A 16,736-nucleotide genomic window follows, 5' to 3' on the forward strand; every position below is an offset into this window, starting at 1 on the left:
GTCAGCATCCCACCCTTGGTAGGGCCTGTGAGAGGTTTAGCCAACAAGTTAAGGCTACTAAGTAGACCAGTGTCATAGGAACATCATGAAGAGCAGACCATTCCCGTCCACTACCACGGCGTTAGTACCTACCTTCAGCCTTGACCACCACCACTTGGTCCAGCACCACTGCCATCTCCATGTCGTTCACCGTGGACATGTTCTGCACTGCTTCCCTCGCCAGGATGGGCTCCTCCACGTCGAACACCGTGTACACCAGCTCCGTCAGGTCGGTGTTGTTATCGTAGGTCACGTTATGCAGCCTCACCTTCACATCCTTGGCCACCGTACGCTTCCTGAGCACGTGACCTTGGCTGTGCAGTGGTCGAGGTTCATCAAGAAGTTTCGACTCATGAGTCGACTTATGTTGAGCGTGCCACTCGACCCAACGTTTTCTTCTGTTGAGGGAGCGAGCGATATACCAAGGCTTCATCTTGAGTAATGCCTTTTTATTTTCTCGCTTCGCTGGCTTTTCGCTCCCGGCTATCATAAGGTGAAGGGGGATTAACACCTTTTTCCGCAGAAGTGCCGGAGCCGTCTTGTATCGTGCAGGGAGAGTTGGTGTGTCATACCCAGTGAGGAGTCTCCTTGTGGGCTGTGTGGGTATATTGAGCGGGTCCATCACATCCCTTCGCACCCTGGCAATGATGGTAGTGTAGTTCTCAAATGGATCACGGGTCGTGCTGCTGGGTGACTCGGTACCAACCAAAGTGATCGTCAGTTCTCTGTCAGGCGCTTTGTGCAGTTCCATCTCTCTCGCGTCTACGTCCCGCTGCCTGGCCAAGTTCCGTTCATAGGCCGTCATATAAATCTCTGTGAGAGCCGCCTCCACCTTGCTCCAGTACAGCTGTGAGTTGCTCTCCTTAGGCGGACCCTCGAGCACTGTCCTGACCCAGTAGCGTTGATCGAGAGGCACCGTTGCGTTGTTGCTAGGACTGGGCGGGCTAGGCTGGGGTCCGGTGGTCTGTTCCGTCGAGAGTGGAGTTGCCGGTATGGTCCCCCTGGGCGAGGTCAGGAGGCTCTCTTTCGTGGTAGACGACGACACAGTGGTTGACCCTGCTGAGGTGTGCACGGGAGGCAGAGTTGTCGTGCTTGGTGTCAATGTTATGTGTGGCTTCTGAGAGCTCGTGGAGAAGAGGGTCACAAAGACTGGAGCTGTTATGGTTGAGGTAGAGGGGACGCTGGTTAGTGACGATACTGTCATATCATCATCTGTGGATGATGGCGTCTCTGATACGCCATACGGTACTTGCGTAATTTCTTCATCTAGTGTAGAGAGAGGATCAATTACATCTGGTTCTGTTGTTGGTAAGGATGTCTGGTATGTTTCGGGGCTGGTTTCCTGAGTTTCGGTGGATGTTTCCCTGGAAGATTCAAGTGTTGGAGACACTTCCATGACCTCTACAGGAGGAGGCTCTGGTGAGAAAGGCGCTACAGACGACTCGTATACAGTTTCTGTCACTAGTGTGTCTGCCGACGTTAAGTAGACTGATCCTCTTGTATCACTGTCTCTACCTGGTACGTACCCACCAGGAGACGAGTCTTGAGTCCCTTCAGGGGTACTCAGAACTTCAGGTACTCCTGTAGCTGTGCTTGTTGTACTGAAAGAGTTATCTGGAGGGTATGGTGAGGAATCCATGCCCTCTGGTCCTCCTGCAGGTAAGGTTGTGCTGTGAGTGCTGCTCGGGCGGGAGGATGAGGGATCCAGGACATCTGGTCCTCCTGCAGGTAAGGTGGTCGTGCTGTAAGTGTCATGTGGAGGATCCGTTGATGGATCCAACATGGTGGGCATGACGGTGATGGGAGACGTCACATGAGAGGGCTTAACGGGGAGAGACACCACTGACATGGACGCTTCTATTCCTGATGAAGACAATGGCGTTACCGTTTTTGAGGGAGAGAATATGGCAGAGCCATTACCATGCTCAGTAGGAAGAGAACTTACAGGTTCACTTGTGGGATAAAAATCGGATGAGCCACCATGTACCTTGCTACTGTTGCTGAGTGGAAAGTCTGATTCAATAGGTTCTCTGGATGAGCTATCTTCGGTGCTACTGTACGGGAAGGAGGTCGACATGTTATGGTCATCATCCCACAACAGTGTGAGAAAAGGCGAGTCACTAGTAGGAGTTTGGTCAGAGGTATCTTGCCATACCGGAACACTGTCTGTTGAGTTCATCGCGTCCACATCCCTGTCACCCAGTCCTTCAGGCGAGGGGTCCACAGCCTCCACACCTTCTGTCGTGGTCCCAAACTCTGGAAGACTTGGTGACAAGGTCTCCTCAGCAGACGGGGTCGTGTTGGATTCGTGGTCTGGCACAGTTGGGGGTAAAGAGTAAATACCCTCGGTCGAACCTGTGTCACCATCGATATCTTGATGTGGCTGTTGGGTTCCATTCCCAGTCTCAGAGACGTTAAAGAGAATTCCACTGCCGTTGGATTTGGGAAAGTCAAGACCAAATGTTCCATTCTTGGTTCCATTACCATCATCGGCTTCTTCCCAGGTGTCTGTTCCTCCAAAGAGAACATAATCATGGTCAGATGCAGTTGTTGTGAGGTCAGATACAGGTGTTGTCTGGTCAGTTACAGGTGTTGCCAGGTCAGATACAGGTGTTGTCTGGTCAGTTACAGGTGTTGCCAGGTCAGATACAGGTGTTGCCAGGTCAGATACAGGTGTTGTTTGGTCAGATGCAGTTGTTGTGAGGTCAGATGCAGGTGTTGTCTGGTCAGTTACAGGTGTTGCCAGGTCAGATACAGGTGTTGTCTGGTCAGTTGGAGGTGTTGCCAGGTCAGATGCAGGTGTAGTCTGGTCAGTTACAGGTGTTGTCCGGTCAGATGCAGGTGTTGTCTGATCAATTACAGGTGTTGTCTGGTCAGTTACAGGTGTTGCCAGGTCAGATACAGGTGTTGTCTGGTCAGTTACAGGTGTTGCCAGTTCAGATGCAGGTGTTGTCTGGTCAGTTACAGGTGTTGTTAGGTCAGATGTAGGAGTTGTTAGGTTAGATGTAGGTGTTGTGAAGTTGGAAGCAGGTGTTGTTAGGTTGGATGAAGGTGTTGTTAGGTTGGAGGCAGGGGCTGTTAGGTCGGATACCAGTGTTCTTAGGTCAGATGCTGTTGTCAAAGATGCAGGTGTTGTCAAATCAGATGCAGGTCCTGTTGGATCGGATACAGGTGTTTTCCAACCGGATGTAGATGTTGTTTGGTCTGACACAGGTGATGTTAGACCAGAGGCCGGTGTTGTAAAGTCAGAGACAGGTGTAAACAGACCAGATGGAGGAGTTGTTGGAGAAAACAACTCTATTTCATGTTCAACTGTCGAGTTCCCCTCAGTAAGTGGCCGGACGGTGTCGCTGGTGGATGCGTGGGCCAGGTCTGTGGTCGTCTGGAGTCCCGGGCTGGCAACGTCCTCGATAAAGTCATGTGTGTAGTCCATCCCTGGGATGTCTGTGGGCTCAGGTCCCCCTGACGTGCTCACGTTCAGGTGGACACCTGTTGTGTTCCTCAGGCCCCCAGGGGAAACATCCCAAATTATTTCTGTTGGTTCTTCACTCACAGGAACAGTGATGCTGGTTTCTGTTGTTCCTTTATTTATATAAACGTTAAGGTTGGTCTCCGCTGTTGGGTCTTCCACAGACACATCAGGGCTGGCTTCACCTACTCCTCCGTTCGGGTGGTCGGTGCTTGCGTCTGTTTTTCCTTCGGTCACGGCAACATCATGACCAGGTTCAGTATCTGCTTGCTTTACTGCATCGTTACCGCTGCTTTCAGTTGTTTCTTCGATCACAGGATCTCTGAGGTTGGTCTCCGGTTCTTGATCCACGACGTCATCAACAGTAGCTTCTGTCGTCTTACTGTCGGGTAAACCTGCCTTCTCTGCGGCTGTCGTCTCGCCTTCAAGCACAGCAACACCCAGGTCGGTCAACGTGACATCTACAGGCCGCTCTGGCGTGCCCCCCGCTCCACTGGGCGTTGAGACACCACCTGAATTCGTCATCGTCGGTGAGGTCGCTGTGTCCTGCGTCAGGTATTCGTTGTTACTTGAAATTTCCGTGGATTCAGGTGGGTTTGTGGTCACCGTTGGCTCTAACATATGGGAGCTGCCCAGCACCTCCTCGATATGTCCTTCATTAGGACCTCCGGTTAGTGTGGTGGTGGTGGTGGGGACATTGTGGCCGTAAGTGCCACTCGGGGAGAGCATAGTGGTGATCACGGTCTCCCCCATAGATGGTATCGTGGCCAAAGGGGGTCCTAGAGGCACCGTCGACGACAAAGACGGTGTCGCAGACGAGGCCGTAATGGTGGCAGAGGGACCCGGGTACTCGACGGATGGCTGAACCAAGTCTGTGATGTCATACTCAGCCTGGGTGGAGCCAGTGGTGGTGGTGGTGGTGAGCACCGGTGGGTTGGTGAGGTGAAGAGTGGGAGGTGGGGTGGTGATGGTCCGGGTCACGGTTATGTAGTTAGTTTTGTCGCCTTTGTGCTGTGTGCTCTTGTCCTTGTCCCTCGAGGTGTCCGGGACTCGATTTCCGTCGTTTCCTGATTGTGGGTAGTCGCTCTGGGGCCGATCTAAGGGGTTGGTGTGATTGTCACAGTTCGGATTGACACCGTCATTATCGGAGGTGGTGACGGAGCCTTCTCCTAGCTCCTTGCCGCCGCCTCTGTCTGGGGTCCTGTTGGGGTTCACAGCCGATGGGTGGAAATTTCCCGGAGACTTGGTGTACAGGACGTTGGTGGCGGTGACGGCGGAGGGCGTGAGGGTGGCAGGGGTGAGGAGGGGTGGCTGGAAGATGGTGGTGTAGACGGTGGTGGTGAGGAAGACGGTGGTGGTGATGACGTCACCCCTCATCCAGGAGGTGTCCCTGGGGCGGTGTTTCCACTCCTCAGTAGGACCATCACCTGCAGCAGCATCGTCAGTTGTTTGTTAGTCCTTCCAACACAAGGTACTGAGCAACACAAGGTACTGAGCAACACAAGGTACTGAGCAACACTATGAAACATATGAGTCATTCACAACTAACATCTTATCACAAGTACGTGATCACAGAAGAAGCCATTATTACGGGAAAGTGACTGTTCTTTATAAAAGCTCCACGAAGGATAAACTGATAATGAAATGATGAATTGTATAATGCTCAGTGGTAAAGATTGACTATAAACTTAACAAAATACCGTACAATGAATCTGGCTTCATGTTCACAAATCAGGACTCACAAAACTCAACCTTTGTGGTTCTTATGTAATAAATGATCATCAAAACTCAACCACAGTGTAATATCATCATTATTTTCCCCATCTGTTCATCAATCATAACTGGCACACTGCACTTCCATGAAACAGTCATGAGTCACTCAACAACAACATTCCCAGACACTCGTGCAGCTCTGCCGCTGCGCTACTGCCAGTAGCAGGGAAATGATGGACTCCTTTGGAGTGAGAAGTTCTTAACGAGACTGTACCCTTGCCAGTGGTGCAGCCTCGCTCAGGTGGCTAAAATCAATAGCACCAAACGGTCATGAAGATAAGTGAATGGAAGTCATAACATAATGGTTACTACTGACGATGTTTTACGGAAAATATTTCGTGTGGGACCAGGGGGCAGTAGTGTACAAACTGGGTATTAACCTAAGAAATATATATGTGAAATTATCTTGGAAAAACAAAATAGAACGGGCAGACAGGGGCCTGTGGCAGGCACAGACTCTAACAACGTCCGGGGAAAATGATAGTGAGTCACTGACGTCCATACCCGAGGGCATCCACATGAGGAAGTCCTCCAGGCTGTACTCCCTCTTCACCCTGGTCAAGCCTTCGTCCCCGGCCGTCCTAGCCTCCCTCCGCCCGGGCTCGCCGCCGCCGCTGCCTTCTAGTGGGAAGCGCAGGAACCCCACCACCTGACTGGAAGACGGACCCGCCAACACCAACACTGGCGTCGCCTCGATCCTCATCTCCTCTCCGGCGGCCACTGTGAAAATAAAGAACAGAATATATATATATATATATATATATATATATATATATATATATATATATATATATATATATATATATAAGGAAATGAAAATTTTGAACATGATAAGAAAGCTTGGGGTTTCTATTGGCAGATTTCATGGAGTTACGGATCTTAAATACAAGTTCTCCAGGCTCGCGGACAGTCTTCCTTCCTCTGCAAAACATATAGACCAGCAGCGTAGCCAGGAACACGCTATATACGCAAGTGCGTATAGTTTTTCCCCTAGGCTTATCTTGACGCTGATGATAATTGTCTAGTACCTTGAAGATCATAATCATTCCAGTGAGGCGATAATACGTGGCATCTCTATCTGTGTGAACACGTCTGAAGATTCCCGTACCACACGAGTGTACTGCCCAGGTCTACACTCGTGTGGTCCCGTCACTTGAACATTCTTCATCATACAACTTCTATCATTTCCTTCTTCAGTCTGTTCCACCCACAATTCGCGCTGTAAGAGCACTTCTCTACATCTGTCTGAACAAGTTTCCTGCTCAGTTACCTGCTGTGTTCTGTGTTCGCTCTGTCTCTTCTTCATCTCTCGAAGAACTAGTCACTGCCTCCGTCATCAATCTGGTTTGATAAATTAAAGGTTGTGATCTGTTCGCGCCTCACTCTTCTCTCTTCTATGGTGGCAAATCTAAGGACTCTACCTGCAACTCAGCGTTTTTAATTATGCCATCATCTCTGTTGCTCTCCTCTGGACCTTCTCTATAGGCTCTTTGTACTTCTCCAGACGTGGTGACCAAACCTGAGAAGCATACTCTAGTTCTGGCCTTACGTAGGACATGAGCGGCTGGCTTAATATTTCGTAATGTGTGCACATAAATATATTTATAATGTTTGCCACCAGACAGTTGCTGTCGTCAACCATTCTTCTTACCTGTGACTCTGGCGACAGGTTAGGGACAATGTTGGGTCCTAAGGAACTGCCGATCACTTCCAACTTGATGATAGCCATACTGACGTCCTCGCTCGCTGTGACTCGTCCTTATTAATTCAGATTTTACTCGGGTTGAATTTCATGAACCAGAGCCACTCTGTCTGTAGTCTGCCTCGGCTTCACAGTAAAGTTGAAGTGATCCTCATCGATTTTTACCCCCCCCCCCTCATGATTACTGCATCATCTGCAAACATAATCACGTGTGTGTCTGTGTGTGTGTGTGTGTGTGTGTGTGTGTGTGTTTAAATGATTGATCAATTCCATTCAAAACGTAGGGTTTAACAGGAGGGATTTTCCCCCTCCATAAAGCAGCAGGGTCACTCCTCCCCCCCAGCAGTCTACAACATTCTTCCCTCAACACATCACATGACAAATTTCTCACATTCGAGAGATTCATCGACCAGACACAACGGTATGAAATGAAAAGTAAAGATAAGAAATACTCATGACTTCCTCAACCCATCTCCATAACCCTTCCTCCCTACATTTCCCCCTACCAGTCCCCATCAACAACGCACTAACCACCAGTTAGGTACCTCAGCAGCAACAGGCAAGAACTCCTCTGAGGCATAATCTTGGGGTTCTCAGTATGTAATGTCTGCCTCATCAGGTCAACACATATCAGGATTATTACTCTAATCTTAGACCAAATTACCTGCAGCCCTGTAGCATAATGACCTTAACACACGTTTTGCCTTCCTTTTTAAGGGAAGCAAGGGCGTGTTAGTGAACGGCTCCGTTATGGTTTATGGCGCGCAAGAATTATACAAGAGAAACATAAACAAGTATTATGAAAGAGACATATATACACAAGTATTATGGGAGACACATATATACCACAGTACATGAAAATGTCGTCTTGGTGAGGTAGCGTCGCACTGCAAGGGAGAGAGACTATGTCAGAGCCGTCTTGTCCTCCACACGGGACATTAATCCTTGTCACATCACAGTGAATCTACGCGTGGGCAGCGAACTGGGCCACAGACAGCAACACAACGTGTCGCATGAAATGGAAAACCATCCATCCGACTGGCCTGGCGTGACATGTTGCCCCTAGCGACCTGAGGTTGGGATAGATATGTAAAATGAGACCACTCCATCATCATCATCATCCCCAACGTTAAGTTCCTCCACCTGACGGAGACGGTGAAGGAAGGCAGGACTAAGGTACTCAATGCCTCTTGCCAGACGAGCTTAGACATCGACAACCTACCCTGACACACAACAGCTAGTGATACAGTGAGGAAATGAATGACGATGTGTTTATATGTTGTCCGTCAGTAAACCAAGACTTGAGCAACACCTCAGGTGTTCCGTCCATCTGGTGAGCAAAAAAAAAGTACAGAAAAGGACATTCCAGTAACAAGCCCGGGGTCCCTCCTGGAGGTCGGCCACATGTGGGAGGTTCGGATTACGGCCACAGTCTATTGGGATGGTGGGGGTAGATCAATGGCTGGCACGGTAGTCCCACGTCAACAAGCGGCTGAGCGTCCCACATATTAATCATTCCAGCCCCCCCCCCCTCACCTCACTCCCTCCTGCTGGTACCGTTTACCTCCAGCACTTGACGCAACACAACCCAGGATGACTCACCAGAGTACAACCACCAACCACTTCCAGTGACGGACCACAGGATGATCATAACACAACACTTCACGCATCTTCATCAAGCCATCTGACTCCAGGAAAACAAGCACAAGACAGCTAAATGAAACTTCATTTTTTATTCTAAGACGTTATGAATTCAGTGTCGCTAAAACTGCCAAACCCTAATTCACGAAATAATGCCGTCCATTTATAACACATTCATGATACCAAGACAAAAGCAAGAATTCTAAGTGGTTGTTGAGAACGTATAAATTTATTACGACTGGGAAAGAGAAGCCATATGACTTCAGGGGAGGGAGACGTGTGTGTGTAGCAGGTCTTTGCTTTGATGGTTCTGTGTGAGGACTACTTAAAAAGAATGACATTTACGGGACTGTGGAAAGACTATGGTAGGGTTGAGAAAGACTTTGTGCTACATTTGGCACATCTTAACTCGCTAACACAATAATACACACACACACACACACACACACACACATCTGCACCGACTTATCTTCGGAAAGACAGGAGCAAACAAGCTGCTGCATGGCCTGGTAAGATGTAACAACCTCCACCAGGCTATAAAGCAAACAGTAATGGTACAGTAATTGTAGAGTCGTCATGAAATACGAGGGAGAGGTGTGGTGCAGCAGACTGGTGGGTCACTGACGGAACGAGCCTTCCTCATCGTTGCTGAACAACTTTATATAAACAGGTTTCGTTGTGTGCACCTTCTGGAGACGGGTTATGGCCAAAATCTTTTTATATCATATCTAAATGTCGAGATAGACTGATGGCAACACTGGGTATTGACGTTCACAAATAGATAACCTTAACTTGGAGAAACTTACATTATATCCATTTTCTCTCCTCAGTTCTCTCTCCATGTACCGTCAGTTTTCTACTTCACTTACGGCCTGGTGGTTTATGACGACTTAAGTTCGTCACTGGAAGTCTTGCCATACAAAATAGTGGCTGGAGGCGGCTACTGCCTCAGCCTTAACGCACCTCATCTTCAAGGTTTTCATCGCATCTTAGACTTGCTGAGGTCACAGCTGCTCTCTCCTTCTTGTTCTTAGGCTCGAGCATGAAGGTCCAACCGCTCACCACCACTAAACGACCACTGAGCACAACGGAACGACCATGACCACGACACTACGACTCCTCCAGATGAAGGTATGACTCTTGAGCATAACAGGAAGACGCTTGAGAACATATGTACGACCCTTAGATATGGTGACCTGGTCTTTGACCTGCGTGGATCAAGGGTCGTACCGTCGTGTTCACGGGGTTCAGGGTTCGGTAATATCACACGTCGGTTCTGTTGTGCACGTCATGTTGTACAGACCGGCTGACAGATGAATGCTTACAGACTGGGTGAGTCAGGTGAATGCCAACAGTCCATCTAGGATAGCCAGCCGGGGTGAGTCAGGTACTGCTGGGTGACAATGACACCCGGGGCGGGGCAGCCGGGGTGAGTCAGGTACTGCTGGCTGACGGTGACACCCGGGGCGGGGCAGCCGGGGTGAGTCAGGTACTGCTGGCTGACAGTACACCCCAGGAAGTGGGGCAGCGGGAAGGTCGCCACTCTATTATTGAAGGAATGTCTGTAAATGTCGAACTTGAGGCTGATCTACTCCTGACGTCTCTCTCTCTCTCTCTCTCTCTCTCTCTCTCTCTCTCTCTCTCTCTCTCTCTCTCTCTCTCTCTCTCTCTCTCTCTCTCTCTCTCTCAGTGTAAGTACTAAACCAGGTGGAGTAAAGGTCAACACCAAAACACATCCCATAACTAGTTGTTGAATGTGTGGGTTTGGTATGCATGACTGTCATGAGGGTAAGTATGCATGACTCATACGGTGTGGGTTAGAAATACACGACTGTCATATCAACAGATACAAAGGAAGATAAAATAACCTTTAAAGATAACGTGCATAAAAGAAAAAAAAATCTTCAAAAATGAGAACCCCAGACTTAAAACTGACTATATTACAGAAGAGACAAAGGATAATAATATATTCCTGAACAACAACAATATGAGAGAGGTAACTGCTCATGTGAGGCATCAGAATGAGTCGTACCGAGCGCAACACGGGACCTTACGAACACACACACGGAGGTCTTACTGACACAAGACGTCGGACAACACGAAATGTAGAGTTAACGTGCACGAGATTGAGACACTGAAGATGTTGCTAGACGCGTCAAGTGATGACGGGGAAGATTCCAACCCAAACAACATCAACCGCAGTAACATAAGAACACCTAAATGTAAGAGTGAAGAATTGAATTCTGATAAAACAAGAAGACTTGCCGAAGAGATTTGGTATACCTGAACCTATAATGATATGGTCTACACACGCCAACCTTCATCTTATAATGGGCAATAGAAACAGGAGCAGATCATGGATGCAAATGTGAATAAAAGGCAGTAAATAATGGATTAGCAAATCAAAGGAAACATCTAAAAAAAGTAATGAATCTGTGTGAGACAATTAATCTTGTACAAGTTAACTATAAACCAACAAAAAACGATAATTCAACTGACATTCGTTTAATAAATAAGGCAACAGATACAAACACAACAAAAAAAATCATACTTTTGAGAATGTCAACTTGAAGCGCATACTGCTGATAACAACAAAAGAGATTCTAAGAACTTTATGACTGAGTTCGAAGCAAAAGAGTCATACCCAGTCAATTGATTAAGTACAGAAAACGGTGACCTGCTCCCAGGCAATGAAGGTAAGACGATAAACTCAAATCTTATTTTTCTGTTTCATGTGTACTTCCAATGAAGATACAGGTCATGTCCTACATTCAGTCCCATCACCAGGAAAGAACATTTCGCAATGTATTGACGTACATGTCTATCACCACTAAATGGAAAGACAGTCAATAAAACGGCAGGACCTGATCAAGTTTATCCCATGACAATGAAGCTAAAAAATAATATAGTTAAGCTGTTCAGTAAGTCACTTGCTTATGGGAAAGTTCCACAGGGTTGGAAGCTGCAACTTTAACACATACATTAAAAAGGAAAAACGGCAAAAAGTCCCTATTCATTAATGATGGCCAAATTAGCTGGTAAACTTATGGAAACCATCATTCGACACACGACTGTAAATAACACAAAGGATCAACACTTAACCAGTCATCTGCAGCACAGCATCTCACGAAATCTTTCGTGTCAGACAAAATCATCTTCATGTACGATATAACAAACATCTTTGGGGAAAGTAAGATGGCTGATAGCATTCACTTAGATTTGCAGAAAACATTTCATAAAGATTACAGGCAAAAGTTATCCCATTGTAAAGACAGGGATGCACCTTGGTTAGAAAATACATATACAGAAAGCGTACACACACACACACACTAATTAGAAGGTGGGCCGCGCCGTCTGTGACGAGGACAGCCAAAATGCGTCCGTCAGGGAAACAGATCTAAAAGTCATCTCAAATTGTGTTAAGATGGAATTTAAAACTCTATTGACGTACACAACCGTAGAGTGAGGTTATGAGTAGTATGATGACGAGAACTTACAACAATGTCACTACGAGAGACACAAAGCTAATGATAATAATATCTAATGCTTCTATATGACACAAAACTGAATACTGGCAAATTATCACGTTTTACGCAAGGGGAAAAAAATTAGCCGAGGAGAATCCACGTTTACTTCTGACTGTAAACTGAGGTAATGCAACACATGAACCATCGTAAAGGAGTGAACTTAATGAGCTTGAACAATACAGTCTAGGAAAAAAAAAGAAGGGAATCCTGTATGGTAATGTATGCATGGCAATGATATACGTTCTTCTAGAACAAGAATACTAAAAGCTTCATATAATAAGTAGTTCAGTTTGTACGTACTCCAGGTAATATACTGGAAAGATAACGAACAAAGATATCTAAGAGCCTAGCAAAGGATAAGGAGACTCCTTAGTGGTCTGATCTTTGAGGTAAGAAATATTAAAGTTGGTAACACTGAAACCTTCAAACTGGGTACGTGGGTGAGGCAAGTGCTGGATGGAAGCGACATATATTCATGGAAGGCGTGTGTGGCTGCAGAAGACAGCAGTGTTGTGACCGTGCAAAGATACAGGCAGGGTGAGCGTACCCACAAGTCTTGCGTGTCATATTATTGGTCTTCAGAGCAAGAGACGAGCGACTGAGTGAGCCACTGATGGCTGGCTGACTTGCCCAAGTGAGAAGCTGACATGAACATCAAAGTGGATCATCGACTAACGTTTATGATTCTTTTAGATGGCGGTGAGGGAGGGAACTTGACATGCTGTTATTTACATAAAGCACATCATGCCCGTAGTAAGTGGTACCATGATGGATTACCAACAATATGATGTCATCCTAAGTCACAGTAAAACGCTCAGCAGGCGAGCGTCTCTGAGTGTACTGTCGCAAATTGTGGACCTCCAGGGATAAATGTTTCCACCATTCCCCAGACGAGTTGTTCGGTACGTAGCCTGACTCCACCAGCCTCGTGTGCAGGTGCAGGACAACCTTCCGTGGTCCAGTGATGCTGACCATGAATCATGCACCTGCCGACCACAGTTCCAATCTTGTAAAGGGCAGTCGACTCACAGCCAACCCCACTGTTAATCTTCCCTCACGGAGAAGGTGAGGTCATCCGGGGTGGGGTCACACCTAAAGTTGACTCACCTCTGACGAAGCTGTATTATCCACTGTCAATAGATAAATACAATGTAAAGGAATCCACCATTTACCTGCTACTGACTGTAACGCAGCCTAAAAGCTGCAGGAGCCCGTAAGAGGAGCCTTGGGATACTGGGTATCCCACAGTCCCAGCAGGATTTCCTAGCCCATCGTCCCATGGTCAACTTAGCAACATGTGGTATGGTGAAGAACAACGTATCTGATGTTTTAGTCAAACACATTTATTCCACAAACATTCTTTCTCTAGTTTACATAACGTCCGGCAGGAGACGTGGAGCACCTGTGCGAGGTGCAGTGTAAACCATGCGGGAAACCAGTGTTCTTCCTGCGTCGGCCCAGCCTATTATGGCGTGTTGACCGCGGCCGTTATAATACCCCGCCATCACGCACGTTATCGTACATCATCAAACACACGCCATCACGTCGGGAATATCGTCTCATCTATAACAATCACCAACCAAGTCATGACACCGAATAGTGCAAGTTTCTTTTTCATATAATGTTCATCTAACTGTAATTCGTGAGGTGATATAATGTTACTAAGAAGCAACACAGGCCAAAATGGGAAAGCACCGCACACAGGAGGCAAGGCAGCAGTGCAAACATGTGTTTGTCGTTAGCGCTATAGTGTTCATGTGGTGAGGTAATGGTCACGTGGGGAGGTAGTATTGCATGACACATGTCATGGAAGGATAGCGAGGGGTCGGGGTCTCGTGTCGTCCAGCACACCACAGTACCTGAGGAAAACTGCCTCACTTTCCCATTTCGTCTTGTGAGGTGTAACATCAGCCAACACACGGCTGGTATGGTGACAAACATTACGTCATGTCTTTGTACTGACGTGTTGGAGAGTAGCGGAGGGAAGTGGCGAATGTGATAACCTCGGTGGAATACTGTAATAATCACATATAGTAGTACAACCTCCCAGCTCTTTAGTTGAAGCCGGAATAATCCAAATATAACACCGAATTAAAAGTCAAGTAAAAAATCTGGCAAAATACTAATTCTGCGAACCCGGAATAATGGGTCAGTTCGATGAAATTAATGTGATCTTACCATTATACATACAAATATATAAAATTCCTGTCAATATTATCTCATCACGAAATTTTCTTAATTTCAAACTAGTAAGGAAGGTCAGCGACCCTGTCGTAAACAAGTGATCCCAACCTACACAAGGGATTAAGTCACATCAGTAAAGTTACACAAACAAAATCACTTCGGAGGATCGTTCACTCTTGGCAGACAACCTTTCCTCCAGGCGTACAGAGAAAACATTTCCATATCGTCAAGATGACTCAACTTGAGGACGGTCAACGTTACAACCCCACACACGCCAGCCAGAGCAGCCTGGCCTGGCCAGGTGTCGGGCACAGCACGCGGGGTCTGGCAACTCTACGTGACCACACCACAAGCCAGGCACAGATGCCTGCTGTATCCTCTTTTGCGTCACCTTCCGCCCGATCGGTAAAAGTGCACAGTAAATCAGCAATTCTCGCGGCTACAATCAAAATAAAATCGTGTCTGGTGTAACTTCCTCCTCATGACCACCAAACGTACAGGAGTAGCGCCTTACATATGGTCACCACTGCTACAGGTAATTCTCAACCTCCAGTCGACCCTCTCACCATCCACCCACCCCACCTGAGCCTCCAGCAGTGCACAGCGGGTGCTCCTCGCCCCAGGCACGCGTGACGCAGGCCGACATAGCAAATCTTAAGCTGGTGACGTGTGTGTGTGTGTGTGTGTGTGTGTGTGGAGCCTCTAGGTCTCTCGTCCCGCACACGGGGGAACGACCAGTGTCTTCACACGCGCCTGGCCGACAGCATGACCGTCTCTCCCACACCAGAGGGTCACGGCCAACCGTCCCGTGCGACAGACCTGCTTGTCCTCTACTGCTGCACACGGCACCTCCCGCCACACACCACTGCTGGCCTCACCTCACCACGACACACATGTCCTGGTGAGGTGATGTCACCAAGACGCACCGACGACGGTGATGTGAGGATCACCAGGGCGCTGGGGTGACGTCATTATGGTACAGGTGGGGATCACTAAGGCTTGTGTGAGGTGTGTGGTCGTGGTGACCTGGTAACCTGACCACCGTGCAGGTGGTGGTGACGTCATCCGGGCACTGGTGAGGTGCAGGTAATGAGGCCAAGCAGGTGTGATGATGGGGGTGGTAAATGATGTCACAAGAACACAGGAACGGTGCTAAGTGACGTCACTAGGGCGTCTGTGTGATGCAGGTGTAATTGTGACGTCAGTTCGACGCGTGCAGGAGCGCGTGACGCGGCCCATCATCATCTGGGAAGGGGGGGAGGGGGGCGGTCGATGACTGTCAGGCAGACCCACATCATCAGCCCCCTGACACACACACACACACACACACACACACACACACACAGACACACACACAGACACACACACAGACACACACACACACAGACACACACACACACACACACACACAGACACACACACACACACACACACACACACACAGACACACAGACACACACACACACACACACACACACACACAGGTAGTGGGTGGCAGGTCAGGGTATCGGAAGGGTTAGTGACGGCGAAGCGGCGGGTCAACAACACAGGGACTGTCAAGTTCCCCTCCTTGGCCCGGGTTACCGTCTTTTCTTCGAGCCTCACATACATGTGGGTGGCTGGTAGTGAGTCCAGAAACAATCACTCTATCTCACACATTACACTCAACTGTATTTCTCACGGGAAAAGGCGAAGCTACAGCGCTGGACGAGTGGTCGTGACGCTGTGGACTCTGGGTAGAATGAGTGATAATGCTGAGCACATGAGGGCTTCAACCTCCCTCCTGTGGACGAGGAAAAACCTGAATAAATGATGGAACATCTTGAGCAGAGGAGGACGTCAGCTTGCGATGTGAGGCTGTCCCAGCCTCCTGGCCCGAATTCAGATAATCAAAGAAATCTATAACATTCGTAGGACCAGGAGAACAGCGGGTGGAAGAGAGAACAAATGTGGAGGGTGGGAGACATACCTTAAGGCAGATAAAGTCAAAATCTGGAAATTCAAAGTCCATGAGGCAGGCAGCAGGAGCGATGGCAGTCACAAGCACAGACTCCTCCTCTGAGGCGAAGTTGTGTATAAATTATATGGGAGGATTTCTGAAAGTGGGTAACTAAAGATATCACTAAATCGTAGGTTCCTATAATATACGCTACTGGGGAAAACACTATAATATATGCTACTGGGGAAAACACTATAATAATGTATGAAATAAATGGTAAAATTCGGGTCTATTATGGGCAAATACCACAGGAGGGACCGGCACTGCTAATGATCGAGTCTTCCCTCTCGTTGGCAGCAGATACAGGCCGAACCCTGGATATTATCAGCACCGCCTGATACCGGGACTTACGAGCCATAATCTTCCTGGACTCTTAAGTTTCTGCATCTAAAACAATTTAAA

The 16,736-nt window shown here is 47.9% G+C and overlaps 1 protein-coding gene across 2 annotated transcripts in view; it reads right to left on the minus strand.

The window, feature by feature from the left end:
* LOC139759630 (uncharacterized) overlaps window positions 1–16,736 on the minus strand; it is a 43,505-nt gene that overhangs the window by 10,778 nt on the left and 15,991 nt on the right. For both annotated transcript variants that reach the window (XM_071681992.1, XM_071681991.1), the window contains exons 2-3: window positions 5,786–6,001; window positions 133–4,935 (exon numbers count right to left, since the gene is read on the minus strand). In XM_071681992.1, coding sequence (XP_071538093.1) covers window positions 133–4,935; window positions 5,786–6,001 — 5,019 coding nt within the window. The remainder of the gene's footprint in view (window positions 1–132; window positions 4,936–5,785; window positions 6,002–16,736) is intronic.

Source organism: Panulirus ornatus, chromosome 33 (assembly GCF_036320965.1).
Source record: "Panulirus ornatus isolate Po-2019 chromosome 33, ASM3632096v1, whole genome shotgun sequence".
Classification (NCBI taxonomy): domain Eukaryota; kingdom Metazoa; phylum Arthropoda; class Malacostraca; order Decapoda; family Palinuridae; genus Panulirus; species Panulirus ornatus.